Below are 18,698 nucleotides of genomic sequence, written 5' to 3'. Positions count from 1 at the left end.
ATTAGTCTTTTTATTCATCAGGGGTCGCAACAGCAAATGTTTTACACAGCGGATGCCCTTCCAGCTGCAACCCAGTACTGGGAAACATCTATACACACTCTTTCACACTCATACCCGACTGATAATTTATTCAGTTCACCTATAGCGGATGTCTTTGGACTCTGGGGGACACCGAAGCACCCCAGTGGAATCCCACGTGAACACGGGGAGAAAATGCAAACTCCACACAGAAATGCCAACTGACCCAGCCGGTACTCGAACCAGCAAGCTTGTTGCTGTGAGGTGACTGTGGTAACCACTGAGCCACTATGTCTCCCCCAGGACATGTTCCTGGATTAACATCCATGTTTTTCCTGGAACAACATTCCAATTAGGCAATCAGAATTACGGAATACGTTTACAGTTTATGTTAAGTTTAGGCTTATGGTCAGGTTTAAGCATTTGTACATGATTGCTGTCCAGCTATTATTCCTCTCTGATTTTGGAAATAATAAAGTTAATTGTTTTATGTTTAATCCACTTAAATTTGTAAAAACTAATAAGTTAACTTAATTCCTTCCTGTTGTCCCAAACCAAATCGATTGTGTGGAACCCAACAATTTTTACAATGTGAAGATATTTTTGCATAAAATGAAAAAAAGTTCTATGTTTTTTCTTTTTAAAACACTAATGTTGAAACAGTATAGCTTTATCACAGTTTTTCATTGTTTGAGCATGTTGATTATAATTGACCATATTCTTCAATGCAGAAATGCGTTTTCGTGATTGTTTTAGAACTTCCAATTCAGTTGCCTAAGGGAGAAATGACTAGGAATAATAAACTGCAGAGAACGGTCAAACTGCTTGCTCTACAAACAAGTGTTTGCATGACTATACATAAAAAGTAGAATAATATAATAAGAAAAATGTCAGTTTGCAACAGCAAGCAGCAAAACGAGCTGTTCTTAATGTCTAAAAATGAATGGAAGTGAATGAGACTGAAGTCTCGAGCCAAAATGATTCAAATGGCTGCGTCTGCTCGTACTTTGAGAATAAGGTAAATACCATTAACATTTTTTTTTATCTATGATTTAAACTAAAGTACCTATAATAAAAAAAATAAAAAATAAATATTTCTAAATTATATTTATTGCTAAGTAAGCAGTTATAAGTTGTTGTTGTTGGTGGTGGTGGTAGATATATAGCTTTATTTTTAAATTACATTTATTAATAAAAAATGGTTGAAGTTTGTAATATAAAGGATCTGTTTGCTCAAAAAAAGAATTATAAAAGTATTTATAGATTTTTCTGAGACGATTATCATATCGTGAAAATCTCCTATCGTTACAACTTTAGACAACAGAATAATACTGTTTAACTACAGATGATAGAAATCAGGACTTCAATTGCTGGTGGAATAATCCTATTTTTTAATCACAACAAATTAAAACATTGACTATTCTGACCAGTCAATTTGAAATTCGGAAGAAAAAATGACCAGACATAAATCAAATATGATCATTTCACTAAAATCCAGAACTATTCATTCAAGAGAAACTTTAAATCAATAGCATATAGGTTTGGAAACCCTTGATGATGCGTAAATAGAGAGTAAATTCTCATTTTAGGATACGCTAAACCCTTCAGTGCTTCACGAGGGTGGAATGGGTGAAAGTGACAGCGCTACAGTGCCAGTGAAAGGGTTTTTGGGATTGGGGAGGGGCAAATATACCCTCCTGCTGAGTGTAAACGGTGCCCAATAAGGGTCAGATGGTGCAATAGACTGCCAGCTGCTCCCTTCCTCCCTGCATGTCTCTAATGAGAGCGGAACAAAGAAGTGGCATCCTCTCCACCTCCTCCTCATCTCTCTCTAGACTTCAGCCTCACTAAATAGCTGATTTTTCACCTACAAAATGTGACCAAAATGGCAAGGAATTTTCGACAAGAATTTGTCTGTTTCCTGTTATTGCAGCCCAAAAGTCTTCTTCCAAGGTCTGTGTTGTGTGTGTGTGTGTGTGTGTGTGTGTGTGTGTGTGTGTGTGTGTGTGTGTGTGTGTGTGTGTGTGTGTGTGTGTGTGTGTGTGTGTGTGTGTGTGTGTGTGTGTGTGTGTGTGTGTGTTTGTGTGGGCACATGACTGGAAAAGGAAGCGTGGGGTGATTGATTGGGTCACAACGCCCTCTGCTTTCTTCTTTTATGTCGTAGGTCATTGAAATCATAAAAGTTGATACATTTTGGGCTGTGTTGTTCTATTGAAAGTATGTATTGGCACGCTGTTGGGGTCACATTTCAAGCCTGTGATGTTTTTGGATGTCATCATCTTTCGCCGCCACATGACTGTATACTCAAATCTGCACAAACAATGATCTAAGTGTGTAAACTCTAAAATCGTAATGATGTCCCTGTGTGATCATTTGCAGGAGTGGTTTGTGCTCAAAGGGGGTCATTTCGTGTCTTTTTTTTTTTTTTTTTGCTTTTATTGTGGAAGTGTGTAGGCATGGGAGTTTTTTGTGTGTGTGAGGGTTAATACAAACCATCTAAGTCATAATGAACTTTCGGAAGTAAGTATGTTCCACTGGACCTTGGTGCTTTAGTGACTTAATTAACATTTGCTGGAATGAAAAGAAATGCAGTTGTCAAATGATTATAGTTTAAAATAGCAGTTTTCTTACGGGATTTGATGCTCAACTAAAAAAATCCCTTCTCACACTGAACATTAAAAGGAATTTCTTTATTATTTTAGGTGTTTTTTCTCCTTTATTATGAAAGGACAGTAGAGATTTCAGACAGGAAAGTATTGGAAGCAGAGAGAGGGGAAGGATTGGCAAAGGATCTCAAGCCAAGAATTGAACTCAGGTCGCCGTGGGTATGCTGGTGCTACATCAGCACACAGTACAACTAGGCTATTGAACCGACTTCAAAAGAAAATTTTATTTAAAAAAATATTTTAAAAAATAATAATAAAAAATTTAAATATTAAATAATAATAAAAATGAAGAAAACAAGTGAGTTTATTTTGTTTTCTGTCCATTAAAATGATATTTTTATAATATTTACATGAGATTTACATCTTGTCAGTTAATTTAGAAGAATCTTATGAGTTCATATTAAAAAAGTCTACAATGCAGCACCTAAATACAATTTTTTTGCAATTTAAGTAATATTTTTGTCCATAATAATTTCATACAATCTTTTTGCAAAGATTGCAAATATGCAATCTAGATAAATATTTTCCATATTGAATAATAACGATATATATATATAAGCTGTTATAAGCTTCCAGATTTAAAAGAGTACCCTAACAATGACTGAAGCGAAGCCACAAAAATTAGAGGGTTAAATGGCATAACATATGCCCGAAAGATTTTCGGTGGCCAAAAAATCAGTACATCTTCCATTAGGGTTGAGTGATTTTAATCGAATCGATATCGCTATTTGAAACATTTCGATTAGTTAAGCGTAAGCAATATGAAATATATATGTATTATGTAATTGTTCCTGCATAGAGCAAATGCGTGACTGCCAGCTATGTGTGACAGTCTTAGTAGCCAATTGAGTGAGCACACTTTGGTTCTGCCCAATCAGAATTGCGCAACCGATCTATGTCCACAATAAAAAAAGCAAACAAACAGGAAAGCGCTGACAAGTGGGAATATGGCGTCTGCCGCTTCAGATGCATTAAAAGGCAAATTAATATTAAAGAAAAACAGCAATTGTATTATGGGAATATTTTGGTTTTAAAGTCACAGACACGAACAAAAACAGGATATTTTTAGGAGCTGTCACAGAATTGTTGCCACGACTTACAGATTATTGAGCTGAAACTTTACTACAAAATTAAATTGTAAATCAAATTACAGTTCCAATATCTGTCAAAAAAAAAAACACAATTAGATATTTTCCCCAAATCGCACAGCCCTATCTTTAATACCAAAACACTTTTAAGATTCCCATTGATGCACATTTCTGCTGTGCAATTGGCTCTTAGACCAATATAGAGTAAAATAGTCCACAGCTTATCATTGTTATAGCCATACATTTTTGCATGATTTAATATTATATTGTTTATTGGCTCAGCCCTAGGTTTCACTCATTTGTTATCAAGAAATGATTAATTATTTAAATTATATCAAACTTATAAATCTTCATTTAAAAAAAAAAAACATTACTTTATACATTTTAATAAGTACAGTTCAAAATAAGTATGATTTAATTTTACATAAATGATTATCTGTCTAAATTTTTTAACTCTTATTTTGACAGGTTATTTTCACAAAAGCTTTAAATTCAATAGACACTTACTGTAATGTGCTGTCTAATAAATCACTTTATTCAATTTTATTTGATGCAGACATCAAATTGGAACATATATTAAAGCAATTAAAACTTATTCAGCCAGGACAAAATAAACAACTGTTCCTTTAACACAAAATATTTATAAGCAACAGTAAGTAACAGCGTGTTTTGATTGTGCAACAAACAATTTCTAAGATAAGGGAAAGTGTTTTGTCATCTCACAGTTACTCCCAAAGTCATGCACATTGGCTAATCTCAAAGAATACTGCCACTTATTTAATTTAACTTGATCTTAAACAAATATCAAACTTCAAGTTTACGCCAAATTCAATAGAAGTATGAACAGAAGCACTGTAGATTTAAACATCAATGCAAATCTGGCTGATATGCATAATTGCCCATAATACTCCTTGTAATGTTAACTGAGAAACTGGTCCCCTCCATGTGCAAATCTATGATTTGAAACAGGGTTTACGAGACTCATGACTTAAGTTTTACATTTTTAAATGATCCTCTATCTGTATTATTTAACTCATATTTTGATAGTTTATTTTCACAAAAGCTTCAAATAGACACTTTCAATAGACATTAATGTACTTTCTATGTATCTAAAAAAATCACTTTATTCAATTTTATTTGATGCAGACATCAAATTGGGACTTATATTAAAGAAATTAATACTTATTCAGCCAGGACAAAATAAACAACTGTTCCTTTAACACAAAATATTTATAAGCTACAGTAAGTAACTGTGTGTTTTGATTGTGCAACAAACGATTTCTAAGATAAGAGAAAATATGTTTTGTCATCTCGCAGTTACTCCCAAAGTCATGCACATTGGCTAATCTCAAAGAATACTGCCACTTATTTAATTTAACTTGATCTTAAACAAATATGAACAAGTATGAACAGAAGCACTGTAGATTTAAACATGCAAATCTGGCTGATATGTATGATCACCCTTAATACTCATTATGATGTTCAACTGTCCCATCCATGTTCAAGTCTATGATTTGGAACAGGATACGAGACGCAATACTAAGTTTTACCTTTTTATATAAATGATCTTCTGACTATATTATTTAACTCATATTTTGACAGTTTATTTTCGCAAAAGCTTCAAATAGACACTTTCAACAGACATTAATGTGCTGTCTATGTATTTAAAATAATCACTTTATTGCATTTTATTTGATGCAGACTTTAAAATGGCACATCTATTAAAGCAATTAATACTTATTCAGCTAGGACAAATGAACAAGTGTTCCTTTAAATGGGACCTAGGTTACCCCTTTTTCAGATTTAATGTAAATGTTTTGCATGTCCAGAATATGTATGTAAACTTTCAGCTCAAAACACCCATCAGATTTTTCATTATACCTTTTACAAGATCCTTTTTTTAAACATTTTTCCACCAGGGGGCTGTTTAGTCGTACTGCGCCTTTAAGGATAGTCCGCCCTGCCCACCTTTTCTAAGTGCCTTTCTGCGTGCCTTAATCTCCTCCTTCGGCTGCGTCAGACAACAGACAGACAGACTTAGGAAGAAGATTTTACGTAGCGTTTGTGAGAAATACTACAGTAAGAACTTTACCAATCAGTATTTGTTGTGGAGATGCATCGATGAGTCACACACACAATGTCAATGTACAAAGTTCACGCGCGCTGACACGCGGCTGTGCTGATGAAGTAAAGCTAAAGTAAATTGCTGTACTTCATTTCACACATGCTCTGTTTTAAAACATTTTAAACATGTGAAACTTACTCTTGATCACATTTGATGATGATTAATGATCCTAGCGAACTGGACAGACATTTTATTCCTGGTTGCTTTGCGCACGTCTGGTCTTGGTGACATGATTATACACGTGACTACTGGGACATGCTAAGTGAAGCTGTCTTTCAATTTGGTGGGCGGCGCACTCCTACACTTCTCCGCACTTCTGAAAACCGATCCAATTGGTCCACCGTTTTTATGTTGTTAGATTTTAAAAAAAGGACTGGGTGTGTTTATTTCACCCCAATATGACGGTGTATACACTATACCAACACATATGTCTGTCCAAACAACTTTTTCATCATAGCTGCCCTTTAACGCAAAATGTTTATAAGCAGAAAGTAATAGTGTGTTTTTATTGTGCAACAAACGATTTCTAAGATAAAGGAAAAAGTGTTTTATCATTTCACAGTTACTCCCAAAGTCATGCACATTGGCTAATCTGAAAGAAAATGACTCTTATTTAACTTAACTTGATCTTAAATAAGTATTTAACTTCAAGTTTAAGCCAAATTAAATAGAAGCACAGTATTTTTAAACATCAATGCAAATCTGGCTGATATGCATGATCGCCCATAAGACTCATTGTGATGTTAAACGAGAAACTGGTCCCCTCCATGTGCAAATCTATGATCTGGAACAGGGTATGAAACTCGAGACTGGCAAACAGATGCTCGCCTAACACCTCTAGCCTTTCTTAATGAGTGACTAGCTGCTTTACAAGCATTCATTTAGCACTTGCATGCACAATCACAGACATGCATGCATGCAAACCGTTTCTGTTACGCAATCAATCTGGAAGTGTATTGAAATGACTGGTGTGCTAATGCTGGGCGTTGTACAAGCCCGTGTGCTTTAGTGTTGTGGTGGTCACCATAGAGACATCTGTGCCCTGCGCAGGGTTGAAGAGTGCAGCTCTGTAATTAAAAGCTGGATGTGGGCCTTTTATTAAACACGGTTGTCCTGCAGGGCTCCCAGTGCAGATCAGAAGTGCACAAAACATGCAAAAAGTGTTGTGGTGAAGTTTAATGGCACACTGTTAAACTGTACTGTAAAATGTTCAGTATTAATACTTAGTGCTGCATTAATAGAATTAATAAGTACAATTTACTGTAAACTTTACAGTAACTTACAGATAGTTTTGGTTGACAGTAAGACTGTAAATTTGCAAGCACACTGTAAAATAATGATTATGATTTTAATGTAAAACTACAGCACAATTGTAGTTATTGATCTACAGTTTGCTTGTTATTTTACATTTATACTAGCAACTAAAAGTGCCTGTAGGTTTATTTGCTAAAAGTTCATGTTAAAGTCGGTGCAATAGCCCAGTGGTTAGTGTGCCAACATATGGTGCGGAAGCTCTTCAGGGCATCCCCGAGTTTGAATCCTGGCTGGAGGACATCTCCCTTCTCTCCCCCCTCTCTCTTTCCCACTTTGCTTCCAGTCTGAATACTGTCATATCTATAAAAGACAAATAGGCCAAAAAAAAAAAAAGTGAAATAAAATGTACAATGTTTATTTTGCTATAGCACATGTTGTTTGCTTTTTTTTTTTTGGTAATCTTCAATCAAAGTGTGACTATTTGCTTCTGCATTTGCGGTCTCTCTATGTTGGTGTCAGTTTAACCATTTCAGCCACATTATCCTTAACACCCCTTTTAGCTTTAGTTTGCTATTAGGGAATGATGTACTAAAACAGGGGTCATCAACCTTGGTCCTGGAGGGCCGGTGTCCCTGCAGGGTTTAGCTCCAACTTCCCCCAACATACCTGCCTGGGTTTTTTAAGTATACCTAGTAAGACCTTGATTAGCTTGTTCAGGTGCCTTTGATAAGGGTTGGAGCTAAAATCTGCAGTACACAGGCCCTCTAGGAACAAGTTTGGTGACCCCTGTACTAAAAGAACCCCCCTGCCCCCAAGTTACTCAATATTCAGTTTCAGTTTGAAGTAGTGTTGTCAAAAATATTGATAAATCTGACTGTTAATCCTTAGGTCTTCATTATAGGTGACATTTCACAGCTGGTTGTATGACTGCAGTCTCTTTAAACGTTATTGTGGTGTATTTTTTTTGTAAAAAATTTTATAAGCAAATTTTCTGTTTTAATGTTCCTTAATGGTGCATGAGGACTCTGTAATTTTGCTCTCACTCTACTGACACATTTTACTTTAAACACTCAAAATAGAGCAAAAACAACTACTTTTGAGTAAAAAAATATATACTGAAATAAGTTTCAGCAACTTTTAGTTCACAAATGTCTAGTTATATACTTTTAATAGAGATGGAACATGCATTAAAAAGTGTAAATATTTATTCACTCATAATGTTGCTCTGAACCAGCACGTTTTTTTTCTGCATAACACACAATATTTAATTATTTTAGCTAAAATCAAAGGGCTGAAGGCTTTTACGCTTTGAAAAGCACTGTAAACGAGTCATAAAACTGATCTATATGACATGAGCTATATTTAGGCTACATTATAGCTTTGTAACAATCAAACCGACTGAAAGTCTTGATAATGTTATCAATAACCACTACTTCAAGATAACTGATAGTCTGCTGCGGGAACAAATCATTTAGCCTGGATTTGTAAACTGAATCAATTGATTCATTAAAAAGATTTTAAAAATTCAAATGAGAAATTGAGTTACTAAATTACACATTTTGGTGAACATGTTCAGTGATTAAACAAATTCATGTTTGAGTTTATGATGGCTAATGTTCATTTTAAGCACCTTTGTTTATTCATTTTAAAGATTAATAATCTTAGCTCCCTTTCACCTTCATGATATTGAGTAAAAGTAGCAGGTTTGGAACATCATGGAACTTTTAACTAGATGCAACATGTGGACTTATGAAATGACACCGCATGTTCTGCAGGATTTTGCGAAACCTTTAACTGAAACATTTAACACATTGTCAACAGGAACTAACTACTGTTTGTCTTCAGTTGCATGATTGCGTCTGAGAAGGGAGAGCAGATGCACACATTAAACAGCATCCGCTTTCCCCAAGGTGTTTTTCCTGAATGCATAATGAAATTACTGCATGTACAGTACCGAGACAAAGGTATGCATTTTAGAATGGGAAATACTGAAGTTATTGCAATAAATTGAGACGTGTTCTTGAAAAGGCTCTAAATAAACATGGTGGAGAGTGTTGATTTTGTTTTTGCTGGCCTTTCACACTTTAACCAGTGGCATAATGTACTCTTAAAGCTTTTGGGTAGTGTTTGGAACATTGTCACATTGTTTTTAAAAAGAAATTATTTCATGACAGAAAAAAGACTGCTTGATATTGACCTCTAGTGGCCAGAACAATGAACTGCAGTTCACATTGCACTAAATACTTTACATAGCGCAAATACTGATTCTGAAAAAAAAAGTATGATATGAGGTTTTTTTTTTAATCTTTTTATGGTTTGATATTATTGCAGTCTTTGATAATTTTCATTTTAAAATACTATTTTTTATGACATACTATTTTTGTAGCCTACTGAAAATGACACCTGGATTAATGAACACTGAAATATTGATTGCACGTTTGTAACCCCATCACGTTCAGTATTTCCTTTAAATGGATCTAGTCTCAAAGGTTATACTGTATATGGAAGCAAACATGTGTGAAGTGTTCTGCTGGGAGTGTTTATCGTTTTATTGGTGTGTATGGAGGCACTCTTTGATGGTGAGATGAAAGTTAGGGCAGATATGGCAAGCCGTTTTGACTTTAATCATTGCCAGGACGTAAATTTATGATATAAACAATTACAGTTCCACTTACTTTCACAATATTTTTACTACTTTTTTCTTAAGTAATGCATAAAGAACAATACAAATCCAAAGAAAGACAGAAAAAGGGTGAAAAGGGTAAAAAACTAAATATAAAAAAGACAAACAAATATATGTATAAGTATCCAAACTAAGAGTAAGTGCCTTGTGGAATTATAGAATCTTGAAGGTTTCAAGGAAAAAAAAAGTTTTAATGGCTGTTTTTATTAGTGCTTTGCTTTATGCTGTTTGTATAATCTAATTGTTTTAGTATAGCTGGATAAAAGTGAGTGTCACAGTGGCACAGCGGGTAGCACGATTGCCTCACAGCAAGAAGGTTGCTGGTTCGAGCCTAAGCTAAGTCAGTTGGCATTTCTGTTTGGAGTTTGCAATGTTCTCCTCGTGTTCACGTGGGTTTCCTCCGGGTGCTCTGGTTTCCCGCACAAGTCCAAAGACATGGTACAGGTGAATCAGATAAGCTAAATTGTTCGTAGTGTATGTTTGTGAATGTTTCCCAGTGATGGGTTGCAGCTGGAAGCACATCCACTACGTAAACATATGCTGGATAAGTTGGCGGATCATTCTGCTGTGGCGACTCCGAATTAATAAAGGGACTAAGCCGAAAAGAAGATGAATGGACAAAAGTGTTTTTGGTTACTAAATTTGCTTGTAAATATGGTATTTTGTAAATATTATTCCACTTATTCAAATTTTTGATTCAAAAATAATTTAGTCCGGATTAGCCGAAATCAAATTCTTTATAAAATAAACTTCAGCTGTTAAAAAGAATCATTGTCTGGTTTCAATATTTGCATTTTCACTGCATCTCATTTTCATCAAAGCTGCTGATATCGAGAAGTGATTTAATTGAAATTGCAATATTTGCTAGTCAAAACCTCAATAGTTGATCAATAATTACATATTTAGTGGTATGGCAAGCAGTTTTAACATTTTAATTTCGGATACAAGTATCATTTGTATTAAGTACTAGTACTTATTCGTAACCCTTTAGTGCTTATTCCTTAGTTAATAGTATAGGTTCAGAAAATACTAGCACATATTCATTTGATACTGGTTGCTATGTGAAGTCAATGGCAAATATTTTACATTGAAATATTTACTAGTCATAAGAACTATCTAATAAATAATTACTTTCATATAACTATTGGGAATTAATAAAAAATAATAAGTTGTTTTTATAATACTACATTCATTCATTCATTTCACGGATTAGACCCTTATTTATTAGAGGTCACCACAGTGGAATAAACCGCTAACTAAGTACTAAGCCGCAGCCCAGTACTGCTAAACACCCATGCACTCTCGCGTTCACACACACACATTCATACACTACAGCCAATTTAGTTCACCCAATTCCCCTATAGCGCATGTCTTTGGACTGTGGGGGAACCCACGCCAACACTGGGAGCCAACATCAAACTCCACACAGAAATGCCAACTGGCCCAGCCAGGACTCGAGTGCTGGCCACTAAGCCGTCATATAATACTAAATGTAGTATTATTATTAAATGAAAGAGAAAAATGCTGAGAGGAAGTAATAGTAGCAAACAAACTAGTATGTTTTGTAGATTGAATGTTAAAACTGCTTGCCATATTATTAGTGTAGTACAGTGTTGTTTTTTGATTAACAATTGAACTGCTGCTAGTATAAATGTAAAAAAATCTCTATCTATAGTTTAGTTCATATCAAATCAGGCTTTTTATTTGTCACATACACTATCGTATAGTGAAATTGAACCATACGAAAATGTATGTGACAAATAAAGGCCTAATATCTATATGTTTATAGATCGATATATCTAATATAATGATTGTGATTGTGAAGTAATTTATATACACGTATAACATGCGGAAGTAACTACAGGTATCAAGATTTAACATTTCAGCTGTTGGCAACTGAATTCTTGATATCAATAACTCACGTTTTTACCCGTAACAATGTATTTATTAATATAAAAATACTTTTGTTTATGGAGGACTGAATTTCAAATGTGTAAATGGAGTTTTACTATAGTAAAAAAAACAATTCTTGATATCAATTTATCAATTAGCAATTTGAATGGTAGTCTTTGGAGAAGTTTAACTAGTAAAACAAATAAATAAATGTTGATATTAACAATTACCTTTTCCTTTTGTTAATAGTTATTTAATAGGCCAATTTAATTCCTAATAGCAATAATTAATATTTTGACTTGAACTGTTAATACCAAGTATCCATGTCCTGGGAATGATTAAAGGTGAAAATGGCTTGCCATAGTGTGTTCAGACAGGGGTGGGAGGCTGTTAGGTAATAAAACATCAGGAGGAGTCAGATCAGACGAGCGCTTTATAAAGCACAGTCTCCGTCACAAACACAGAGCTGCAGTTTTATCAGCTGGAGGACAGCAGGACTTTATTTCCAGAGAATTTGATAACACACAATTGCAGAGATGACTACCATGTTCAGATACCCTGTGTTTCCGGTCCTTCCAGGTGAGATTTGTGGAGTCAAATGCATGCAAGTTGTTGACGGATAACATGGATTAGCACTTTTTGGGATTTTAGTGCAGCTTTAGGTTAAATTTGTTGTAAAAGTGTATAAATGGAAAGTGTGTTTTTTTCCTTAAGTATTTTTTAAAAATATAATAATTTGTGAAAAATGTATGTTTGTATCTAGCTAGGGGAAATATAAGAGACTACTTAAATTTTATTTTAAATAGTAAAATCTATATGTAAAATCTATATACAAAAATAATAGTAAAAATAATAATAATGTATATAATAATAATAATAATAATAATACTAATAATAATAATATTTGTTAATAACAATATACATTATATACATATATATATATACATTTCATGTTATATCTCAATTAATGGAAGTTATAACAACAACAATAATAATAATAATAATAATAATAATTATTATTATTATTATTATTATTATTAATAATAATGATAATTGTATATTATTATTATTATTATTATCATTATTAATTATCATCACTTTATAATAAGTTATATTAAGAATAATATTAATAATTTTAATAATAATAATGTTAGATTAATAATAATAATAATCACCATCATCAACATCATCATCATCATTTTAATAGTAATATTATTATTATTATTATTATTATTATTATTATTATATAAACATACATAAAAATACTAACAATAAAGAATATGAATAACTAGTGTACAATTTTATGTTATAGTATATACAGTTTAAGTCGACATTATTATTATTATTATTATTATTATTATTATTACTACCATCATCAAAATTATTAGCCCTCTGGTAAAATACATTTTTCTTCTAATATTTTCCAAGTGCTGATTTAATGTAGAGAAGATTCAAAACGTTTTTTTAAATAATAATTTTAATGATTAATTTCTAATAACAAATTATTTTTGCCATATTTTACTTAAATTACTAGTATTCAGCTGAGAATAAAAGTGCTTAAAATAAGTTTTATTTTAATTAGTAAAATCTATATGTATATAAATAATAATAACAAAATAATAGTTGTAATAATAATAATAATAATAATAATAGTAGTAATAATAATAATAATAATAATAATAATAAATAATGCATGATAATATTAATAATAATAATAATAGTAATATTTGTTATTTATTATTATTAATAGTATTTTTATCATTATCATTATTTTACCTGAAAACGTTTTCATTATTGATTCACTCTTTTTATATATATTTCATGATAAATCTCAATTAATGGAAGTTATAATAATAATTATTATTATTATTAATTTTAATATTAATGGTACTTTTATTATTTTATTAATATGAATAATAATAATAATAATAATAACAATAACAACAACAACAACAACAACAACAACAATAATAATAATAATAATAATAATAATTCTTATTATTTAGATCTTTTTCTAAACTGACCTACATGTGCTTAATGTGTCACGGTTGTTACTTGTAATTTCACATTAGGTTTTTATCAAGCACTGTTTATCATGTTTATTTGGTTTATCAGTTCAAACTGTTGGTTGTTCCAGTCTTCTCTTGATATGGAGCTGTGTGTTGAATGATACACTCTTGTTTGATAGTGTAAAAATAGCATCTGACGGTAAACAAATAGCCATGTGTGATAACAGTCACATGAGCCCTTCATTCATCATCTTTTTATTGATATCAGATTACATGATAAGACAATGATAACTTTATTTATTTCCTGATTTCACAGTTTCAGGGAAACAAGACATATGGATTTCCCCCATATTATATTACTGTTAATTCAAAATTTGGTAAAAAATAAAATAAAAAAATCAATCTCTCTTTTTATATGTAGTCTCCCCTGTTCATATGATAGAAATGTTATTTAATATTCAAATATTATATAATGGTCAATATTTTGGTCTACATTATGTTTTAGAGCCCATCATTTGGGTTTTGATTTGCTTTGCTTTTTTATTTTTTTCTATTTAATTTAATTTAATTTTGTTTTATGTTGTTTTGTATTTTGTTTTGTTTTTGACGACATGATTTGGGGAAAACTGAGTTTTTTGTTTTGTTTGGTTTGGTTTTGTTTTGTTGACCACATGGTTTGGGATAACTGTTTTTTTTTCATTTTGTTTCAGTTTTTGTGTCATTTTTTTACCACATGATTTGTGATAACTGGTTTTTGTTTTGTTTTTTTGTTTCATTTTGTTTCATTTTTTTTGTTTCATTTATTTAATTTTTGTTTTATTTTTTTGTTTCATTTTTTACCACATGGTTTGGGATAACTGTTTTTTTATGTTTGTTTGTTTTTTTTTCTTTTCTTTTGTTTCTTTTTTTGATTTATTTTTTGTTAATTTTTTTTACCACATGATTTGGAATAACTTTTGTTTTGTTTTGTTGACCATGGTTTGGGATAACTTTTTGTTTGTTTGTTTGTTTGTTTGTTTCATTAATTTACCACATGGTTTGGGATGTTTTTATTATTATTTTTTTTGGTTAATTTTTTAACCACATGATTTGATATTTGTTTTGCTTTGTTTTGTTTTGTTTTTGTTTTGTTTGTTAATTTTTGTTGACCACATGGTTTGAGATAATGGTTTTGTTTATTATTCATTTTAAAATAGGTAAATATACAAAAAATTGCAGTTTGTTTAAATATTTGCTGATAATTACAGTATTAACATGGAATAATTGTATGAGTTGAAAAATCTATATATGACAGCCATTTATAATCACTGTTTATAATAGTTACATCTGTTTATAAAGTGTCATTTTAAAAGAGCACATTTAAATACATTACAGCAGTTTTTTTGCCTCATTTATCAAACTGAGCAACTATTGTTTATGTTGCAACAACTTAAAAATGCATGCATTTGTTTTTTTTCTTCTCAGGTCTGGGCCAGACAGACATACCGGAGGGACTGTCCCGTGTGCGCAGCATTATGGCGGAGCCAGATTACATGGACGGTGACAGCGACGAACTCATAAAACCCAAAAAACTCCTAAACCCGGTGAAATCCTCCAGAAACCACCAGGACTTACACAGAGAACTCCTCATGAACCAGAAGAGGTGAGCACAGACTGTACTGTTCAGTCCTCCTACATTTGTTCCCGTTGCTCTCACAGCAACGCCTCCATGCAGCTCAGTCATGTTTGCTCTTTACACTTGAATATGTGCATCATTATTATCATCATTATTATCCTCATCATCACTGCAGTGCTGTGCGTGTGTTCTGGCAAACTGTCTGATCATGCTGTGAGAGCAGCTGCCATTTCAGTTAGGACTTTAAAACACTCATGCTTGATCACAACGTCAAATAAATGAAGATAATAAATAATAAAGAATGTAAATAATTTTTAATAAGCAGTAATATAAAGTTTTTTTACATACTGTAATTAATTATTTGAATAAGTAGCTTTAATATTAACATAGGTCTTTTTTGTATATATAATCATTTATAAATGTAGAGTTGATTAAGAACAGCGTGCATTCAAATATATGATCTATTATATCAGCTATAGATATTTTTGATGTATGCTTATTTTGATCTGTATATGACCCTTTTGATGGTAATTGACAATATATTATCTTCAACTACTTGGCAAAAAACGTGAATGGATTTTACAATAATGGTGATAATGTAAATGCAGTCATCACATAAAAATGTTTGACCACAGGTAAAGAAAAAGAATACAAAAAATTAAGAGTATGAATCATTTGTAAACGTAATATGTACAATTTTATATTTTAATCTATACAGTTGAAGTCAAAATTATTATTATTATTATTATTTTTTATTATTATTATCAAAATTATTAGCCCTCCAGTTAAATATTTTTTTCTTCAAACATTTTCCAAGTGATGAATAATAGAGAAAAGATTCAAAACATTTTTAAAAATATTAATTTTAAGAATTAGTATCTAATAAAATTTTTTTGCCATATTTTACCAGTTATTTTACTTGAAAATACTAGTATTCTGCTTAGTGTGATTTTAAAGGCTTAACTAAGAAAATAAAAGTTTTATATAATAGTTTTAAATATTAAAAATAGCTTTTATTCTAGCCAAACTCAAAGTTATAAGACTTTCTTTAGAAGATAAAATAATATAGTAAACACTTTGAAAATGTCCTTGCTCTGTGCACTTAAGAAATATTTAAAAATAATAATAAAATAACATTTTATTGGAGGGTTAATAGTTTTGTCTATAATCAGTAATTATTTAATGACTGCAGTCATTGAAACATGTCATCTGGACCATTTATACAAATATATTTGTTGAATGAGCAATATTACACGAGTAGCATGCGACGTGGCACTGGTTGAGGGCGTGCATTGCTGCTACTCATGTGATATTGCGTTTATACAACTGTTCGATTATATAATCGTGTATATAAAAAGAAAATCATACATGGAAAGTCTAAAAACCCTTTTGTAAAAGGAACTACTTTCTTCCGCCATTTATTTACATCTGCAGCTGACTGTCAGAACAGCAAAACCCTTGCTCATTCGCCAACGTCATTTTAGGGCTAGTAATTAAATGATTCTCTAGCATACTGTCTAAAGTGATGACAAAATAGGTGATTTTGCTGGCATTTTAATATTATAAGGCTGAACGGCATGAAATGCCATCAGTCTACAGAAATTTTCCAGTTATTCTGTTGCAGTTAGGAGATCACAATATTACTATGGTATAAATACAGCACTACAGCATACAAAAGACAGAGATCAACTTAGAAAGCCATTTATCTGTTTAATAATGATTTGATAAGCTGTACTTTGCTCAACTGTCTTTGCTCAATGACAGGCTAATGTCTGTCAATTTGCTGTCTCTCAGAAATTATAAATATTTTAAAATAGGCACTATCCTTATAAATAAACTGCATAGTTGCAATCTAAACAACTACAAAGTACATTATGTTGTCCAACAGCAACAATATTTGTCAAACTGTAGTGTCCTCTGCTTGTTGCTGTCTGTGGGCGGAGTAAAACACAAGGGTAGAGGCTGGACGAGTGCTGTTATTGGCAGAATGTTGCACCGCTATAATCAGATTCAAGAACCAGACAGAACTGTTGTATAATAGTTAATAATAATACATTTTTATTATCCCACCTGTTGCACAACTTCTATTTTAAAGAGGATTAAATATCAATAATATGAAATGATTTTATTATGCAAGAAGAAAAAGTTTATAAAATGAGCATAGCTACTAAATGCAATCATTGCATAAAACGTTTGACCACATATGGTCAGATTTGATCCCAAAAATTGTGTGAAGAATGCTTTGTTATGCATTATATAAAGATCAATTTCAACCATTCCACTTACTCTCATTCACAAGTGAAATTTCCCATAAACTTTGAGTCACTCTAAAAGCTGATGTTTCCCAGAGGACGTTCAGGACAAGCTGAAAGATTTCCAACCGAATTTGTTTCCTGACAGGAACCAGGAAAAAAAGAGATGTTTGTTTTGTTTTGGTCTCTCTTCATCTCAGTGGTGATGAATTGTGGCAGCGAGGGTTTACACATGTTCCCTATTACATAAAACTGTTCCATTTTTTTTTTGTGCACTTGGAAGTTATTAGGAAGAGCCCTTGAGGGTGGAAACTGTTCTGAAGCTTTGATGCAAATACGAGCGGATGAGCCACAGCACAAGACACTTATGTGGCGTGAAACAACATACAGACTCAGCACGATTACATAAACTACTGTAAAACACTGATTCTCACCTCGCACATTAGAAGAGTATGAGGAGATCTGCGTTTGTGTTTTATGATAAAGTGTTGCTTGTGGCTGATGCTGATATGTAGTGATTGAGCTTTAAATAGGCTCCATCATATATAGATTTAAATTCAGTTTACTTTAAGCCTCTGACATGAATGTTCAGTTTATACACATGTTTGCCACAAGGTCTTTCTTAAACGCATATATTTGTGTGAATGTTCCCAGAATGGTCAAATTATACAAATACATACAAGTGTAATTTTATGCAAGATTGCATTATGGGAATGGGAATTTATACAGTATATATATATATATATATCAATATATCAATAGTTTTAATAACTCCTTTCTAATAACTGATTTCTTTTATATTTGCCATGATGACAGTAAATAATATTTGACTAGATATTTTTTAAGACAGTTCTATACAGCTTAAAGTGACATTTAAATGCTTCACTAGGTTCACTAGGTTAACTAGGCAGGTTAGGGTAATTCGGCAAGTTATTGTATAACGATAATTTATTCTGTAGACTATTGAAAAAAAAAATATAGCTTACATCGGCTAATAATTTTGACCTTAAAATGGTTTTAAAAAATTAAAAACTGCTTCTAGAAAAAAAGACTTTCTCTAGAAGAAAAATATTATCAGAAATACTGTAAAAAATT

At 32.0% G+C, this 18,698-nt stretch overlaps 1 protein-coding gene across 2 annotated transcripts in view; it reads left to right on the top strand.

Annotated features, from left to right (window-relative positions):
• The window catches only part of fam107b (family with sequence similarity 107 member B), a 50,954-nt gene that overhangs the window by 20,237 nt on the left and 12,019 nt on the right, over positions 1 to 18,698 (top strand). Inside the window, 2 exon segments of one of the 2 annotated variants that reach the window (NM_001328191.2) lie at positions 12,182 to 12,306; positions 15,201 to 15,378. In NM_001328191.2, the coding sequence (NP_001315120.1) occupies positions 12,264 to 12,306; positions 15,201 to 15,378 (221 nt within the window). In that variant the 5' untranslated portion in view covers positions 12,182 to 12,263. 2 annotated transcript variants of the gene reach the window in all.

The sequence above is a fragment of the Danio rerio genome, chromosome 18 (genome assembly GCF_052040795.2).
Source record: "Danio rerio strain M-AB ecotype USA chromosome 18, GRCz13ab, whole genome shotgun sequence".
Taxonomy (NCBI): domain Eukaryota; kingdom Metazoa; phylum Chordata; class Actinopteri; order Cypriniformes; family Danionidae; genus Danio; species Danio rerio.
This window is presented reverse-complemented; position numbering and strand designations above follow the sequence as displayed.